At 37.7% G+C, this 17,677-nt stretch overlaps 1 protein-coding gene across 1 annotated transcript in view; it reads right to left on the reverse strand.

The window, feature by feature from the left end:
* The window catches only part of prkceb (protein kinase C, epsilon b), a 94,555-nt gene extending 77,555 nt beyond the window's left edge, over positions 1 to 17,000 (reverse strand). Inside the window, exon 1 of the mRNA XM_026224453.1 lies at positions 16,653 to 17,000. Within this exon, the coding sequence (XP_026080238.1) occupies positions 16,653 to 17,000 (348 nt within the window). The remainder of the gene's footprint in view (positions 1 to 16,652) is intronic.
* Between the last annotated feature and the right edge of the window lie 677 nt (positions 17,001 to 17,677).

A 17,677-nucleotide genomic window follows, 5' to 3' on the forward strand; every position in this document is an offset into this window, starting at 1 on the left:
TGGACAGAGAGGAATAATATCTCTGCGATAACTAAATATTTTCATTTTCAAATCTCTAAATACGAAATGTATTTACACGGCAACTAAACGTCCACAGTGTTTGTTTCAGGACCTTTAATGATTGATCATAAAGACAGCTGCAATATTTGTATTTCTTTTGAGTAATAAACACGTTTAATGCTGTCAAAACATGAATAATACTAATTATGAAATGAACGAACATGAACACTGAGTCTGGGACTGTTGACTTTCCAAGTTATTCTGCTCAGGGAATAAATGTATATAAATGTACGGTTGATGAAGAAGATCTAAATAGCTTACATACAAAATTTAGAAGGTTAATGAAAAGCTTGTATGACAAAACTACTAATATTTCCTGAATACTTGTGTAGCAGTGCGAAAATGATAAAACACCCAGATAAAGCATTGATTACACACCTAATGCACATCATTTGCTCTTCATTTTGTTGCATTAGGGCTACAAAAGCTTTCAGTTTTTGTCAGTATAAGTGAATATGTCATTCCCCAACTGATTCATTTTATTCCAAACAAAATCGCTTGAAAGCACATCACAAAAGTGAGATTTTCCCAAGAGGATGCGAAGGCAGCATAAGTGCTGTGTTGATGGGTTTTCTTTCCTGTACCACTTTCAAAAATCCTCATATTTGCTAATGAGCATTGAGAAATGTCTATTTCCACTGGGCCGTCCTCAAATCTGTGCACTATAGCTAACAGATGGACACAGAAATTTGTACAGGTGCCCACAAAGATTGTTCAGTTGCAGTTGTGCCAGTCTGATCCGTCTGATCGTCTGTATATGCTGTCTGCAAACTGTAGAAAACAAAATAAACTAAATAAATACTGCACGAAAGAAAGTAATAAATATGAATCCATCCTAATTAGCCAAGAATTGTAACAGAACATTATTTGCAAATAATAAATAACTAATATTACATTGTTTAAAGGGGGGGTGAAATGCTATTTCATGCATACTGAGTTTTTTACACTGTTGAAGAGTTGGATTCCCATGCTAAACATGGACAAAGTTTCAAAAATTAAGTTGTACGTTTGAAGGAGTATTTCTGTACCAAAAATACTCCTTCCGGTTTGTCACAAGATTCGGAAAGTTTTTTTCGAGTATGGCTCTGTGTGACATTAGATGGAGCGGAATTTCCTTATATGGGTCCTGAGGCACTTCTGCCGGAAGAGCGCGCGCTCCCGTATAGCAGAGCACTGAGAGCACAGACATTCACTGATCAGAGCGAGAGCGTCGCGAAATGTCACAAAAGGAGTGTGTTTTTGGTTGCCAGGGCAAGACAACCCTGCACAGATTACCAAAGAAAAAACAGCATTAAGGGACCAGTGGATGGAGTTTATTTTTACAGAGCATCAACGGAGTTGTGCAAGTGTTTTTGTTTGTTCCCTGCATTTCGAAGATGCTTGTTTTACAAACAAGGCCCAGTTTGACGCTGGATTTGCACATCGTTTATTTCTTAAGGATGATGCAGTCCCAACGAAAAAGGGTCACGATTGTGTGTTGGAACCGTAGGCGGTGAGTAAAACTGCTTCAAATATCTCTGTGTTGTTAACTTAGCTATCGGCGCGTAAGCACATCAAGTAAACAACATGCAATGTTGTCATCAAACTGCACTTTCCACATGTACAGCTTAAAAAAAAAAAAAAAACGACTAAGTGGAACTTAATCATTTTCCAAAACCGCTCAGCAAATATATATACAGTTTCAGTACATACCACATAGAGCCGCTGTTGTTGCTGCTGCTCTTGTTAAATTTCAGCCTCTGGATCATAAACATACGCTGAATCTGACTGTTAGCAATGGTTTGTTTTGGTTGGTTTTGTCCTCACGTCATGTCACAGCTTCCAAACGCTCTCAACGCAAAAGCCTACTCGCGCTCGTGATTCTTTAGCTCCGCCCACACGTCACGCCTACAGACGCTCGTGTTTTTCCGGGAAAAATTGGTACAGACCATCTTTCTCTTATGAATATAATAAAACTAAAGACTTTTTGGAGTTATGAAGGATGCAGTACTACTCTATATGTACTCAAGATTAACAGGATATTGAGTGAAAACGAGCATTTCACCCCCCCCCTTTAAATAATGCTATATAAATACTATGACATATATTTGTAGGCCAAAATCTGGAAACAGTAAGCACTTAAAACACTTCTGTTCCATTGTCCTGATTTCAATTGATTTTTTAAAGATATAAACATGTATTTCACATACAGACTTTCCTACTTTCATGTTTTATTCTGCAGCATAAAATGCATTTGTAATATCCACTGTGAGCCTCGTCATTTTTATACGCACTCTTTTGCATTCTCGCAAACTAGTCTAACTAAACCTTCGGTGACAGTATGATTAGTCATATGTCACCTTATCACCTTAAAATCAAAAGATTTATTATTATTATTTATTTATTTTTTAAAATAAGAATTGTATTATTTAATCTCTCATGCCATTCCAGGTGTAGATTAGTTTATTTCAGAAAAAATTTGCATTATTCCACTGCTATATCAGCTGTTTGGACTCTCATTCTGACGGCACCCATTCACTGCAGAGGATTCAATGGTAAGCAAGTGATGTAATGCTAAATTTCTCCAAATCTGTTCTCATGAAGAAACAAACTCGTCTACAGCTTTGATGACCGATGACCTCAAGGTGAATACATTTTCAGCAAATTTTTATTTTTGGGAGAACTATATAAGCATTTTGTAATCCCTCATTACCATAACACACACACACACACACACACACACACACAAATTACAAATGTTTACTGAACATAATTATAATGAACAAAATGAAAAAAATTATACTAACAATCAAATAACAATTGCAATGCTATATATGCTATGCTAGTTTAATTATTTGAGTTTAAAATGTTTGTTTCTTGTACAAAAAAATCAAATGTCAAGAAAATGGTAAAAAAAAAAACTCCTCACAGCAGGCCATTTTCTACGCAAGAATGTTTATTGTTGTACAAGGTTTGTGTGCGTGTGTTAACATGTTTAAAAGCTTTGGTATGTGCATTAGCTGATATTTCAAGTGGTGACAGCACTATTTCAAATCAGAGACTTACACTAAAAAGCATTTTTGGCACGCATTTTGTCTCTCCATCTCTCCTGTGACTCTTCATTATTGTTCAGACAGCACACTTTGACTGCTGAAAGAGCGTCAAGCATCAATGGTCATTCTTATACTGCATCCCTTCAAGACACTATTACATTAGCGTGAATTTACTTAAAGCGCAAACGAAGTCAGACATCACATGAGTGTAAACTCGAGTCATGCTTTTGAGACCACTGTATGACCTACCACCTCTCGTTCATCTGCTTCAATTAGATGTTGCCCTTAGAAATTGACCAATGTAGAAACTATGAGTACACACACATACACAAAAGGACTTTTCTTAAGCATTCCCTTCTTTCTTCACTTTTAGTCTGTAGGGATCACATTATTTAAGGAATGTGAACTTGAGAGAACTTGTTCCTCCCTCATCACACTGTTCTATCTGTCCCAGAATCGACAATTGAGCATCTTTTTGGAGGTGTACAAGGTTTGCGTCACTTGGCAGGTAATAATCACAGCATAACTTAACTGCATTTATTTTGTTATAGAGAAGAACATATTTACATATTCATCTAAATGTTGCTCTTAACAGCGTTGAAATGTATGTTAACAGTAAACCACTGCTCAGGTATTTCAAACTTCTTTTGCTCCAAGCAATACTCTATGTATATATAAATCTTAAGTTTGACTGTATCTGGGAAAGATAAATTACTACAGCGCTACACTGGTCAAACTGAGTTATTGCAAGACCTTACATTAGCTCATATGAGATCAAATGACTATTCAACTTAAAAAAAACATTTGTTGTCAATAATGCGGACGAATCGTTTAAGCCCTACTATTGGAGTACATGAGAATACAAAACTCACAATTCCTCTAGTCTGTCACTGACCACTATAGAAGTTCACTACTGAAGATATTTTATGAAATTTTAGTTTGGGAATCCCTTTTGGGAAACAATACATTTAGAATAATTTGATGCCATTTTGTGAATATGTAATCATGTAAGTCATAAAAATGAACTGTAAATCCGATTATGAGCATTTTAAAATGTAATATAATCTAATTACGAGTACTCCTCAATTTTTGGAATTTGACTGCGTAATCTCTTTAAACCTACAGTTTGCATGATTTCAATTTCATTATCAGCATAGTATGCACATACTTTACAGTCTGCCTTGAAACTGAAGGAACAGAACATCAGCAACATCATATTACAGGAGACATTGCAAAAATAGATTCCAGCACTACTGTAGTAGTCAACCGATATATATATATATTTTTTTGACAGCTGATGCAGATGCCAATATCTTGGAAAGCAGGGTGCCCAATGGCCGATATAATTTTATTTGTTTTAATTAACATTTAAGAAATATGAAGTAATTTACAAATTGATTAAAAAATGCATGTGTAAAATAAACATACTAATACTTTAGATGACATAGTATTGCACAAATAAAAACAAATATTTAATATAAATTTAATTGAAAAAAGGAAGAAAAGACTGTAGCCAAGGTAAAACATCATTTTAAATACAGCACACAGAGAAAATGATGAGGGCAAATGCATAAAGTGCAGCATAATTTGAATTCATTGACTATTAGCCAGCACTGACTTCAGCATTTGTGAGGAGGTTAAGAGATACACACAACACACAAGTTTAAACATTTACAAGGAAATTTGTATCGCTTTATCACTGACTTCCTAAAAGAAACAGCATTAGACACTGGACGAGAATTAACTTTTTAATGCGTGTGCGTCAAGTACCTGTGTTTGCATAAGCTATCAAATGGAGGACACATTGAAAGTCTACGCGTTCATATTTAAGCAAATGTTCACTGTTCACATCAAAACTTTATTCTTAAGCCCAAAGAATAATTATCAAAACAGATTATATCCTTGATAGCAGCTATATTTTTACTGCAATGTTTGTTAATTACAGTGCCTTGTGAAAGCATTCATACCTCTTTATTTTTTTCACGTTTTGTTATGTTGCTGCCTTTTGTTAAACTGCTTTAAATTATTTTTTCCCAAAATCAATATACACTTCCATACACCATAATGGCAAAGCCAAAACAGAATTGTCACAACTTCATAAATTTGTACAAATAAAAAAAAACCCTGTTTATTGTACATTGCATAAGTATTCCATAAGTATTACATAGCTAAATATTTTGCTGTAGCACCTTTACAGCCTCAAGCCTTTTTTGTTTGATGCGATTTGCCAATTATCTGCCATTCTTCTCCTCATCTCTTCACTTCTCAAGCTCTGTCAGTTTGGATGGGGGCGGACACACATTTTCAAGTTTCTCCAGAAATATTTGACTGGGCCACTCAAAGACATTCACAGAGTTTTCTAAAACCAACTCTTGCTGTGTTTTTAGGGTCATTGTCCTGTTGGAAGGTGAACCTTCTGTCCAGTCTGAGGTTCTGAATTCTCTGGACTAGCAGAGCTTTTGCAAAAGTTTTCCTAGATCTTCACTGAAGAGTGGATTAAAGTCCACATGCGATCAAAATTGACTTTATTTACTTTACTAGCGTGCATTGCTAGTCTTGATGTAAACAATTAATCCGTGCAAGTTATTCTGCTGAAAATAATATTTTATCAAAAAAATCTTTAATCAAAATCTGGACATTTACTTCTGCTCTAAAAAAATGAGGTACTGTTATACTGTTTTACTTGCATCCACCGCTAGGTGTCAATGCAACCTACAAATGAAAGACCGTTTACTTTGCTTTCTTGGGTTGTCACTTTGTCATTGATTTTATTGAAAATCGATTTTGCATGTCTAAATACGTTTTATACGACAAATAACACCAAATACAGGTAAATCCATGGACAACAGGCAGGACGAATGTAAAGATTCAATTTATTGGTAAAGACCAATATTTCTGATGATTTATTGGCGTCAAGTTTTGTGTACAATGACAAGCAGGAGTGCAACATTCTCGAAAAACAATAAGCAGAGTGGACTGCCTTAACGCAAAACATTTACTGCAGGTTTCAACATGGCTATGTTTACGATCAGAAATTTCAACATCAACAAAAAAAATCGCATAGGCGATCCTAGCCCGAATCTGTATCTGTATGCATAAGACTGTCTGAATACCGGCAGAATTCACATTTCTGTTGTAAAAAGAAACATTGTGCAGAACTATTATTTGCTGATATGCGTGTGTGTCCGAAGCTGCAGTTGCTGTGTGACGCGTGTAAAAAAAATAATAACTGGATGTGCGCCGAGAAGGCCTTTAAAATCAATTTCCTATTTTCGTTTTCGAAACTTGTGTTTGTTGGTCCAATCGATTCATGCAATAGATTTTCGAAGTTTTAGACTAGACGGGAGAAGGGATGGGAAAAGATATGGGCACAGTTTTTCCAGAACTTCGTGCCAAGTTAAAGCGGTGTCGAGCTGTTTGAAAGAATTTTTTAGATGTATTATGGTGCCCGAACCCGTATGAACAGTGAACAGTGACCGCGTACATTTTGTTTACTGCAGCCGCAGCCATCATTACCAAGCGCGAACCGTTGACTCTGACAGTGAATGAGAGGAGACGAAGTGAACGCACAAGCCATAGTGTGACATCCGTGTAAATGTAGATGACGTCACAGGGTTTTTTTTTTAAAGAAAGAACGTAGCCTTCACTTGTATGTAGGCCTAGGCAATTTACACATTTACAATACTTTTACATTTAAAATACTATTATTATTATTTATTATTATTATTATTATTAATTTAGTATTAGTTGTTTGAAGATTTAAAAAAAAATTGGTCGGCCTTAACGCAAATTTCCAACCGGCAAGTCGGTCAGACTAAACAAAAAAAACATCTGAGTCGGTCCTAAATTGACAGGGTCAGTCGGGTTACGGCAAACAAGAATATTTTTAAGGATGGCCTGAGTGAGCGACAGTGAGGAGGAGCACAAACATAAAACCATGCCCTCTAGTCAATATTCAGATGGAAATATGTCACTACAATGAAATTAAGTAGACAGCAACGTCTGGTTCACGTGGACTTTAAGTCTTACCACACCACCATAAAGCCCAGATCGGTGGAGTGCTGCAGTGATGTTTGTCTCCACATATGATCATAGAGGTCAACTACAGTGACCATCAGGTTCTTGGTCACCAAACCAAAGCCCTTCTCCATCAATTGCTCAGTGTAGCCAGGAGGTCAGCTCTATATAGAGTCCTGGTTGTTTCAAACTAATTCTATTAAGGGTAACATAGACTAAATGCTACTGTGAACCTTCAATGAAGCATAATGCTTTTCTGAACTCTTCTCCAGATGTGTGACTTGACACAAACTTGTTTCTGAGCTCTACAGGCAGTTATTTTGCTCTGATATGCATTATTAGCTGTTAGACCTATTATTAAGATATGTGTGCCTTTCCAAATCATACCCATTTATTTGAATTTGCCACAGGTTAACTTCACTTGAAGTGTAAAGCAATATGAATGCTCCTGGGCTAAATTTCAGCTGTCCCAGATAAGGGTATGAATACTTATGCAATGAAATCATTGAAGTTTTTTATTTTCAATAAATTTGTAAATATATATATATATTTTTGCTTTACCATTATGGTGTATGGAGTGTAGATTGATGTGGAAAAAACCAACAACCTAACAAACAAAGAGGTATGAATACTTTCGCAAGGCACTATATGATGTCATAATGCCTTCTGCCACACATTCCCCATTCTGTGGGAATCAGAAGCATTAAGCGATCACATGTGTCTTGATATCAGTGAAAGCATCAGGTCCCCCAGTCTCACCCACCCCCTTCTCTCTGCCCCCCTCTATCTCTCTGGGAAGTAAACATGGGAGAGTGAAAACAGGAAACCCAGGCTACCGTGTGACTCAAACGCACCGCCGGTATTTTTAGCTCCGGCCCGACAGTGCCCCGGCCACCATTTCCTCCAGGGCCACCGTGAGGATACTACTGCCCGCTTCTCTGTCAGGCCCCGCGGGGAAACGAGGTCAAGCTAAGAAAGGGTCCTGTCAATCCAGACAGCTTTTATATTGGTCCTGTCTGTCAATCATGACCTTGGTGCTGTGGCATTTTGAGGATATAAATACAAGAGCACTGCTGCGGGATCTACACATGACACCAACATGAGACAAAGGCTCAGATACAATGCAGCCTTACAACCAGAATAAAAACTGATCTATATATCAGCTCTTTTACAACAGCTCCAAATGTGTCTCATTCAGAAGAGGAAATATGATCTTTGTGTATCTAAAATCCTTTATCTGGCATCGCTAGTTCTGATATAACAGCTGATAGAACAGACAAACAACTTGACTGTTAAAATATTGTTAGAATAAATGGAATACGCTAATCTTCATTGACACAATTATCAGTAATATCTTACTTGCACACAGTGGTATTAAATATACTAAATATATACAGTATATAATAAACTAGCAACGTCCTTGGTATAATTTACGTGGCAGTTAAAATCACATACATCACACATCCAACTACATGTTCAAGATCATTCCTTCAAATATTAATTGAATCACCTAGAGTCACGTCTGCATGTTACAAAAAAAGTCTCAGATTAATAGCTGCTATTTCCTGCAGCAAGAGCATCCTAAAACAGACACTAAGGGCAAAGACAGAGGGCATGGATGTCGTCGCAGAAGGTGTGTGTGTTGTCTGGAAGTGAGAAGAGCTTTGAGAAGCAGCCGCGATACTATTGTTTTCTGCAGATCTGCGTCAGAAGGTAAGTGGAACACAAACGTCTGCCAGTGCTGCACAACACCAACAGACAATCTGCCCAGTCACCAGTGACCCTTTCCCACACAGCAACAAACCAGTGAAGAACACAGAATCCCAGCTGCTTCATGACAAAGCTAACATTTAAATGCAATTTCATAACACATGATTCAATCAAACCATTCAAAAAAACCATTCAATACAATATGAGGCTATCTATTTATGTTAAGAGTTTCATATCCTGGAGCTGAGAGCCCATCCTGTGTGGTTAACCTTTCAGGAAATCCAATCCTTCAGTGAGTGTCACTGTCTTCAATATCTGTGGCGATATTATTTACACTCGTTCCTGTGTCGCTCCACAGGTTTACATACAGTTCACACACTATTCAGTTCGCAACACAAACCAAGCTGTTTCGAAGTCAATCAACAAAAAACAAATATATGAATAAGCAGACAGCTGAATGAATGGATGAATGAACAAGCAAATAAATGAAAAAAAAAACGTCTTAATGACTTGAACAAAATGAATGAACATAAGAACTAATGAATGAACAAACTAATGAGTGAATGAACGACAAAATAATAATGTATGAACCAAACCATTAAAAAAATGAATTAACAAACAAATAAATTAACAAAAAAGCTAATTAAATGAATGAACACACTAAGAAATTGTAAATGAATGGATGAACAAACTAATAATTGAAAAAACTAATGGTTGAACAAACTAATAAGTGAAAAAATTTACGAACAAACAAATGGGCGAAGAAACTAATAAATGAACAAACTAATAAGAGTTAAACTAAGGAAAGAATAAATTAATGAACAAACTAAATGAATGAAAAAATTAGTGAATGAATGTACAAATAAACGAATAAACAAACAAACACATTTTTCAATTAATTATAATTAATAAATGAGCAAACTAAATGAATAAAAATGTGTGATACTAAATGTATGAATAAATGAAAAACTAATTAATTAACAAATTAATGAACAAACGTATTAATGATTCATTGAATGATTGAATGAATAAACAAGCAAACTAAATGATCTAACAAACAAACTAATGAGTAAACGAGCAAATAAATGACCGTGTAAAAGTTAATTTGTGGTTGCTTTCAAGCTGTAGCGGAGTAGTTGTTAACATTTGTTGACATTGCGGAGATGCTGATTGGTGTACTGATTCAACAAGGCAACCAATCAAATGACAAAGGAAACGAGAGAATAACTATTGCCACAAGCCAAAAGAAAGAAATAAAGACAAATAATGATATCTAAGATGGATGTTAATGGGTAACGAAAACTGCAAATCATAATTAAACTTGATAATGACAGCCCATTACTAAACAATGGAAGAGAAGGTCTGATAGAGAAAAGAGAGCTCCATCTTGTTGATAGCTGAACTGCACTCCAATTTATTGTGAGCCATTACCTCTCAATTACTGACAGTACAACATGTACGTGTGTAACTGAGCAGAAACAGAAGAATGCTTCTCTACTTGAAGCTACTCATTTGACTAATCAACAATTAACTGTCATCTGTTAACCATTGGATAATATGTGGGATGCTAACCATTAAAGGTGAAGTGTGTCATATGTTGATACAATGAAACTGTTAATATTGCGGTTCAGTGGCACTATCAAAATATACAGAATACAAGCAAGTGCAAGATTCACACACATTACTGTGCAAAGATCTTACCTCCATACTTCACACTGGAGAATGATCAACAGTAAATAGCTTTGTATCCTTTAGGTGTTGAGTATATGAAGGGTTAACCTTTGAGCTGAATGAATCTCTGTTCAGGCGAAGGGTTAAGTGTTGGTACTTTACTTTCAGACCACTAACACGCAGCAGCTTAACATGTTTGTCACTTTTGAGTGCTTAAATGTTTTTTACACACAGGTTCTTAAAGGGATGGAAATTTTCTCAAATATAAATTGGTAAATTTGCATTAAGTATGCAGTGCACATAACTGAACAACTAGTTAATAAAAAACACCCAAAAATGTAAATTCTATCATCATTTACAATCCCTCAAGTTATCCCAAAGGCAAAGTATGACTAACTTTCTTCCACAGAACATAAAAGAAGATTTAAAAAAAAATTTAATGGCAGACAAAGGAAACGCAGGAAAGGTTGAATTTCTGTCACCTGCTGGACTGGAGTATGACAGACAAATGGCATGCACCACAATTTTACTGTTAAAATGGTTTAAATATTGCATTGTTTCTCACCTAAAGCAACTGGAGGACTTGGAAAAATCAGAAGGACTCAGAAAAGGACTCAGAAAATCACAGAAGTACTACCACAATTTTTGATGCTGTTTCTCTCCACTGTTGTAGCTCCTTTGGGAGTGAATTTCAGTTTAAATGTTGTTTCGAAGACATTACAATCGATTATGACATTTATTCATTCAGTCACCTGGCCTTGCAACATCAAAGAGTGAAACAAAGATGGATGGATGAGAGAGAATGATGAAAAGTAAAAGGAAAGTAAAACGGATTGTCCTTCAAAGGCTTATTTTCTACTCCAATGTTGTACGAAACTCAATCAGAGCCAAAACACACATATCACATGCACCAACTTGTAAATGAGGACAAGATCTAGGCATTTCTGGCAGACTACAATCTCTGCCGCATTTGAGACCATAGGGTGTCCCATTCGTCATTTTAGCCTTCAGAAGGGAGCTTGCGAGCGCCACCTTTGCACCCGCTATGCGCCCTCGATGCGCACTTCTGCCAATCCTGCACTGAGGCGAGCTCCGCCGCAGACTTCAAAGCGGTGTTATGTCATGAGAGTATGGACTCAGAGAAAGACCACAAGGGTTTAGGGTGTGCTTTGGGACAGAGCCATACATGTCACATGTAATTTTCATTTTGATTAGTTTTACAAAAAATGCAAAGTACTTTCTTTGAATATTTTTTTTAATTTGCTTTGTTTGAGAAAACATGCAAATATACAGTGACAATGTTTTTCATTTGATTTGGTCGAGTTAGTTTTGCATCAAATACTCTGTGGTTTTTGGTAATCGAGAACTGTCAGCAACAGTACATTTCCTCGCTTTCCTGAAATCAACCACACGCCGACAAACCAATGAGAATGTGCAACAATGATGACGATTCATATTGATTGAGCACAGGCGCCAAAGATGTTGAGGATCTGTTCACCCCAATCCCTCTGTAACTGGCACAGATTAGCAGAAAATTACAGACAGCTACATACATATAGCCTGCCTTTCTTTATGTTACACCACAACAATACAAATTTCAAGTAATGTTAATATTTCACCAGTCCCCAAACCCATTCTCTCAAATGTCTTGAACAGTTGACAGCTTGCCCGGTTGAAAAAAAACTGTATATGCTGGTTTGTTTTGAAGCATGGATGCTGGTTTGAGCTGATTTAAGCTTGTCCTAAACTGGTTATAAACTGGTTATGAGCTGGTTTAAGCTGGTCATGGTCAACTACAGTGTGTGCATAATTATTAGGCAGGTTGATATTCCTAAAATATTTTTTCTGACTCTGGAAGATTAAGGGGTAAAGCTCTATCCATTTAATCTCTCTCAAGGAAAAAAAATAATAATCTAAGTTTGACAGTCTACTTCCCTGTCCTCTAATATACTTGGAGCTGCGAGAAAGATTAAAAATAATGTCTGCCAGATCCACTTTCTGAAGTGTCAGGTGAAGACACGGTTTAAAGTTTAAGTTGCTCTTCTAAAGCCAAGTGAACACCTAAAGACTCCTCGTTTTATGTTTTCCGTCATGTTGGTGCATGCATTACAAAACTGAATGCAGACGGATGCACTGTCTTTGTGTTTTAGTACAGTGTTATGTCTGAATTAGTGGACGTATACCTTGTTAATGGAACTGAACATCATGAAAATCACAAACAACAACCAGTTCTCAGCTCACAGCCCTACTGAGGGCAGATAAAGGACAGTGCAGACAGACATGGGGGGCATGTGGGATCAGCCCAACTTCTAACTTATTCTGAAGTTTACACAGCCGGCAGACCTCGGCCTTCACACCTCCAACTGGCCCCACCATGCAACTCTCGGTTAAAGCAAATGGAGATGAAAAGCTCCTGCAATGAGCTGCCTGGGATGAACAACATAACACTGACATGCCCTTTAGAACAAAATAAGCCTACAACGTGCAAGTGCAGGCACGACCGAAGAGGAGCTGCCTTTGATATAGGTGTGAGTGTGTTTGTGTGCATGTAAAGGGTTCGTGGGAAAATGGGTGACGGAGTAATTCTCGTAGTCTGACCAACCCCTCTACAACCTTTCTCACACTTTAACACAAATTGCTTTTAAATTACGCAAACGCTGCCTGTGAGCCAGACAAATGCCGCGTTTCCGCCGAAATTACCCGGAACATTTGTACCAAGAACTTTATTTCCCAGGAACTTTTTTCCCCCCAGACTTGTTGCTTTCTGTGTTTCCACCGCGGTGTAAAGTACCGGGAAGATTAGAAAATAGTCTGGTGATGTAGGTCTGCGCGTGTTTCTCAATACAAAGTGCGCTGATTTTGGACTTGCATCCTCTGTAGTTCAAGCTTACAGCAGCGTACTTGATAACTTCAGTCAACTCGCCTTGGCTACTGCAATTTTCCTCTCTGTACATTTACAATAAAACTAAATGGGATATCAAATACCACTGCCTCTTTTCATTTTTATTTAAACATAATAACAGCTGCAGACATGTACTTAGTTCAGGGATATGTGTATATATACAGCCATTACAATGAAACGAAATATTTTATCAATTTGACTTTTTTATTTTCATTTTAACATATAGATAAATTGAATACAGACTAAAGATTACCTGTTAAATTTACCCAAAACGAATTATATGTTATGTTTAACCACTGAAGAGGCATCAGAGCCAGCGGCGCATATCAGAAGGTCTAGCCAAGTTGAGGCTGCTCTCTGCGGATACATGAGGACTGAGCTCCCGCTGATCGCGAGGAGCTCATTTCTACGAGACCCGCGAAACACATTTTTAAATAGGCGCTGTCTTTATAAATAAACCACAGATTTGAGTTTTAAACAACTACATTCTTGCCTGAAATAATTTTAAAACTACATTTCATGACATAATAACAGTAATATTTTGAAAATGATCCGAATAAATGGTGGTTGAACTCAACCAATGCTGCGTGAACTCAACCAATCAGGATGTTAAGCGCCCAAGTCCCGCCCCGAAATTTCCAGAACTTTGAAAAAGTACCACCTCGCCAGCAGGGTCTTTCTGAGGGGCATTTTTTTTACCCAGAACTTTATTTAGTTCCTGGTTCCTGCGGTGGAAACACACCAAGTACCAGACCAAAGTCACTAGTTCCTGGGTAAAGTTCCTGCGGTGGAAACGCGGCTATAGCCTACCTCTGCACACATCTGTCCCACAGACTGATGCTCTTTTTCCTTTTGTACACTATCAGGCACTTGCATGTCTTGACAGATAGTCACTATGACACACACAGACACGCTCTGCCAGGAATCCAGCTGGCCTGAGGACACTAGGCTTGGGTAGGGTTGCACCAAACGTTTATATGTTCTTTCTTAAAATGGGACATTCTCAGCAGGGGCTTAGCAGCTACTAGTTTTTTTGTAAATACTTCTCTGGTAAATTTGGTTGCATTGTTTGCTTTTAAAGCAAAACTAGGTCATAAAACCTCAGCGCAGTAATTTGTAATCATTTAATATGACATTTACCTTTATTGATCCAGTGAGCAGCCTAATAAATTTAGCATTTCATTTTTACCTTAATATGAGTTTGTTAAAGCATATTTCCCCACCTGTAACTCTTAATGGTAATGAATCAAATTACCATAATATATACATTTACATTCAGTAAGACTTTTAGTAGATGCTTTTATCCAGCAATTTGTCATAAAAGCCTACAAATGTTAAGTATAGAGTTATAGTAGTATCTAAATAATCATTTAAATACTGTACATTTTAATTATGTATATTACAATATCTAAAATTAATTACGGATGATCAATAAATACTAATACAGCACACTTTGATATTCATTTATTTTATTTGTAAGAAATGTTTTGCTAAAGAGCCACAAATAAATCATTTAATCACATGATTTTTTTCTTTGTGCTCAATATAACGAGCACAAATGTCAACATCCTCATATGCTGTATGTCTAGGAATTAAGTCACACCAAACATAAGCTCAGTCTAATTCATTAGATCAGCCATTTAATTCCAACCGCTATTCCTATATATCATATATATGTACAGTATTTTTCAAATAAATTTGGTTTTATGAAACCTAGCTTTGATGTCTAGTAAAGGTGTAAGTTGTAAATTAGTGCTCATGTAAGCCCCATCTAGTGTAAGTTTCAACTTCAGACTGGTGTAACCAGCCCATGGTTACTTGTTTGCACTGTCATTAACAACTGCAAGCAGAATTTACTTTGCGAACTCTACCTGAGAAGCCCACAACTTTTCATGTGTCAACAAACTGAAGATTAACAGCCTATATATGGAAGTAAATTAATGGGAGAACAGATTTGCTTAAAGCATTGGTTGCAGCTTTAGTAAGAATTATAGAGAGCTGTTCGAAATAGAGCACATGAAAATGAGCTGTTTAAAAATGGTGTAAAATGACATGAAAATGATGTAAACGTTATAATTGCTGTTGTATATTACAGCCATAATAATGGTGTGATTTTAGATGACTATGACTAGTCATGATAGCTGCAATTAATTTATTTCAGACTTGATATCCTACAAGTCCTAATAAATATAATTCTGCATTAATCTTTAGCTAGCCAGTCATGTTAAACATATTTTTATCATGTACTTTTGAGACGTTAGATTACCTGACAAAAATTTCAGATGTACAAATACCGTCCTGACATCAACAGATTAAAAGATGCAAGTTGTCCGACCATTTGGCATCAGATTATCACATGTCTGCATTAATGATGCCTGCATGGCTCTTGGCAGCTGCAGAAATATTTATGACAGGCAGCCAACCTCTTTCGTCGTCTCTATGCAACAGGGGTTATCTGAGCATTCATCTGAGGCCTTCGCTGCAGAAATGATGCAGGTGGCATCAGAGAAAAAGGAAAGCACACACAGTACCTGCTGCTGGCGCATACATGTCTTTTCATTTTGGTGTAACCATCTTTTGAATATTTAAGTTGTTTGCCAAGTGCAATAAAATTGTACAGGTTTTCATTCTGTTTTCATTCTGTCATTTGGCGCCACAAATACAAATATCTTAACACAGTTTCTAGCATTTTTTTTTTTTAAGACAAACCCTTTTTTGGTAGCGTGTTTGTTATTTAAATTTATGATAAATATTATATCTTCTTGAGTATCAACGTATTGTTCTATACTGATAACAATGAAAAGGTGTGTACAGTGGTTGCTTCCTCGGGATTATGCGAATTCTGTTTGGTAACATATATTTGGCAACAGGTGATGCCTCATCTGACTTGAAACTTTTGATGTTACTGAAATTTTAACCAACACTGAAAAGCAAATACACTTGAATAGCCTATATGAACAATAAGCACTCTTAAGAGCCCCCCATCCACGCTTCCACTGAAGCATCCAGCTGTTGGTAGTGTTTTGGAACATGGAAGCCAGTAACTAACTGGTCATTTGCTAGTGTAAGCTAGTAGACTGGTTTAGACCAGCAACAAACCAACTACCAATTAGTACTGCTGGCTTTGGAATATGTTTGCAGTTAATTATCAATTCTTTAACCATGTTCCAAATCACAGCTGCCATTAAAATGGATTTTCCAACATGGTTGGAGGCACCCTCCATAATTCGCCCAATGAAATATCCACAAAAAGACATTACCCAGTCCTCGAAGTGTTTGCTGCCGTTTTGCAGCAGTTCCTCGAACTGAATGGTGCAGTTGGCTACAAAGTCGTCGTAGCCAATCGGCGCGTCGTGAAACACCGACAGCTCGATCCTGCGGCCGTCGTGCACCTCGGTCACAAACTCATCGTGCCAGACGGGACTGTTGGTCTTCTGCTTGGTCGAGGTCTGCCCCACGCGAAAATCATCTACGTTGAGGGCGATGTACGTGTCCAGCAGGAAGGTTTGCGTCTTGGGGCCGACGGCGTGTCTCAGAGACCAGGCTGTGGGCTTCAGGTCCAAAGCCTCGCAGATCTTGATCTTCAGCAGACCGTTAAAAAACACCATGGCCACTTTTGAAAGCTTTAGTAACAATATTCCACTTCAGAGCCTGGTTAATTATTCAACCAGTGTATGCCACGGTGGACCGGTTTGTGATTGTTTATGAAATAACGGTAAATGCTCTTCTTCGTCCTCGTGGATCAGCATGCAAAGTGTAGAAGGTCCTCCTGACAGAAAGGGAATCTATTGCTATGACCTACGGACAACCTGCATGTGATCTTGAAGCTGTCCAAACGGCGCTGTCGGCAGTCAGCAATGCAAGTTGGATTGAATAATGACAGCAACAGTGTTTCAACAGCGATACGACCAGCATTCCTCACCTCAGAATTCGCCAGAAATATAAGCTGGGTCTCCTCAGGGTGAGCAGCCCGTTCCCTCGTCTGACTGGAGCGCTGGATGTGTCTCCTCCGCGCATTGGGAGGAAAGTTATCTCCGCAAATGCGTCTTTCGGTTCGCCCCAGACAGGAGAACCAGTGTTTACGGGTTCCGTACTCACTTGCTTTTTCCAGGATCCTCGTTTGTCCGTCGGTATTCAGTTTCCTGCAGACCTGCCTCTTTTTCTCCCGACTGTGAGTGTGTTTGTGTGTCTGAAGGCTGGTCCAGGAAATGCGCAAAACACGTCAGTTGTTGCGCGGAGAGGGCTGAGTGAGTGCTGCACTGGAGCGGCCCTGCTGCTGGAACCG

The sequence above is a fragment of the Carassius auratus genome, chromosome 38, assembly GCF_003368295.1.
Source record: "Carassius auratus strain Wakin chromosome 38, ASM336829v1, whole genome shotgun sequence".
Taxonomy (NCBI): domain Eukaryota; kingdom Metazoa; phylum Chordata; class Actinopteri; order Cypriniformes; family Cyprinidae; genus Carassius; species Carassius auratus.